The sequence below is a fragment of the Crocuta crocuta genome, unplaced genomic scaffold (genome assembly GCF_008692635.1).
Source record: "Crocuta crocuta isolate KB4526 unplaced genomic scaffold, BGI_CrCroc_1.0 scaffold13, whole genome shotgun sequence".
Taxonomy (NCBI): Eukaryota; Metazoa; Chordata; class Mammalia; order Carnivora; family Hyaenidae; genus Crocuta; species Crocuta crocuta.
This window is the reverse complement of record NW_027530007.1, coordinates 7,255,141-7,257,130: the sequence shown is the minus strand read 5'-3', so window position 1 is coordinate 7,257,130 and position 1,990 is coordinate 7,255,141. Positions and strand designations below refer to the sequence as shown.

The window sequence follows — 1,990 nt, the reverse complement described above, 5'->3', positions numbered from 1 at the left end:
CCCGGCGGGGGGTGGCAGGTCCCGCCATTCTGACAGCTGCAGGAGGAGCTGCAGTTCTTTCCGAAGGTGTCTGGGGGACAGGCTGCGGGCGGGGGCGGCAACGTGCCAGGGTCACCGGCCACAGAAGGACCGCGGCCCCGGAAGCCCATCTGGAGGCACTGAGACGCCCTCCTGGGGTGCAAGCCCCCCAGTCCAGAAGCACCCGCGGCCGTGGCCCTGCCGTGACACGCAGCAGACACCACGGACTGGCCACCACACTCCCCCCCTCTGAACTCCAGGACGTCCACCTCCTCTCCGGTGCTCTCAGCAGGCAGACCCCCAGGGACAGTCCCCACGGCCCTGAGACCGCCCGCCCACGTGTGTCTGGGGGTCCCCAGGTGGGGACAGGGACAGCAGGTCTCAAAGGCACTTCCACTACCAACTTGCTGCGCAGCCTGGGTCGTGGCTGCTCCCGCCCACAGGCTACTCCCCATCAGGCCCCTCCGCTGCCAGAGGTGCCAGCCCGCTGGCCGCTGGACTGTCCGCGAGGGGCAGACGCCGGCCCCGGCCAGTCCCCGGGGTCCCCCAGCACCTAGGACAGCGCCTGGCACTGAGCCGGCGGTCCGTGGACGCTGGACCTGGAGGGAACGCGGCAGGGGGTGGGCCCCCGGGACCCCTGCCCAGGGTGGCTGCCCCAGGACCCCCCCAACCCCCTCCCCCCCACCAGGCCTCACTCTCATTGCAGATGAGCCCGGTCCAGCCCTCGGGGCAGTCACAGCCGTCCAGGCCCGGGAGGCAGGCCCCCCCGTTCCTGCAGTCGTCACAGGTGAGGCTGCAGTCCTGGCCGAAGGAGGCGTCCAGGCACACTGGGGGCACACCGGGAGAGAGGTCAGGGCCCACCTGGTCCGGCCAGGCTCAGCCCCACGCACGCCGTGCAGACAAGACCCCGGGGTAGGCGGCAGCCGGGCCGAGGGGCCGCGGGCGCCATCCCTGAGAGCAGAGTCCCACGGCCGGGCCCGCCCGCACCGAACTTCTCCATCAGCGTGTGCTCGCCCCGGGCCTCCGCCGCCGCCTCCTCCTCCTCCTGGGCCCCCGCGTAGTCGTCTTGGAAGAGGTGAGGCAGTTCGTCCTGGAGCACGGCGACGTGCGGGAGGGGCCGCACAAAGGGCAGCTGGCCGTCCAGGTCCACCTCGGGTACTTCCAGGGCTGGCGGGGGCGCAAAAGCCCCTTAGCCCCGCCACCCACCCGTCCGGACGCCCCTGCCCCTCGGTGCCCAGAGGCAGCTCCCACCCCCGGGGCCCCCACCTACAGCCCCTGTGGCGCCCCTCCTCAGCCTGGTGGCAAGGGGGCATCCCAGCTGCACTCCTGACCCGGCACGGCAGGGGCGGTGGGGGGCAGGGGCGGTCTCTTCCCTTGGACGCCCCTCTCTCACCTGCGCAGGCCAGGAGCTGGACCACCCAGGCCCCCTGGGCAACCCCTGCCTGTCTGACCCCCTCCAACCCCGAGGCCCCCGGCTGGCCCCCCCCGCTGGAGGCAGGACTGAGGTGGGCTCTACCTGGCCAGGGAGGGGGTGTGGGGGCACCAGGGGCAGGTGCCTAGAAGGCAGGGTCCCTGCAGGGACAGGCGGAGACTCACGGACACAGCCGCGACGGTCTTCGTCCAGCCGGAAGCCGGCCTCACAGGAGCACTGGAAGGAGCCGGCCAGGTTGGTGCAGCGGTGCTCACAGCCGCCGCGGCCGGACGCACACTCATCCACGTCTGCAGGCAAACCCGGGGCTGCTGGGCCTGCCCTTCGGGGCCTCAGAGGCCGCCCACCCCGGCTCTGCCACTGGGCGGAGGCCACAGGGCATGTGTGATGGAGAATGCCCACACCATCCCCATCTCCAGCGTCAGGGGGACAGTGGATGCCTGCCCAAGGGGGCGGGGCCACGAGCAGGCAGAGCTGCGGGTCCAGCCCATAAACAGGACACCACTGGGCGGGGGTGGGGGGAGCAGGCAAGGAGGAGGGTCC

The 1,990-nt window shown here is 72.3% G+C and overlaps 1 protein-coding gene across 1 annotated transcript in view; it reads right to left on the bottom strand.

Moving 5' to 3' along the window:
* MEGF6 (multiple EGF like domains 6) overlaps positions 1-1,990 on the bottom strand; it is a 78,560-nt gene that overhangs the window by 13,446 nt on the left and 63,124 nt on the right. Inside the window, 4 exon segments of the mRNA XM_077763994.1 lie at positions 13-82; positions 714-845; positions 1,006-1,185; positions 1,615-1,758. Coding sequence (XP_077620120.1) covers positions 13-82; positions 714-845; positions 1,006-1,185; positions 1,615-1,758 — 526 coding nt within the window.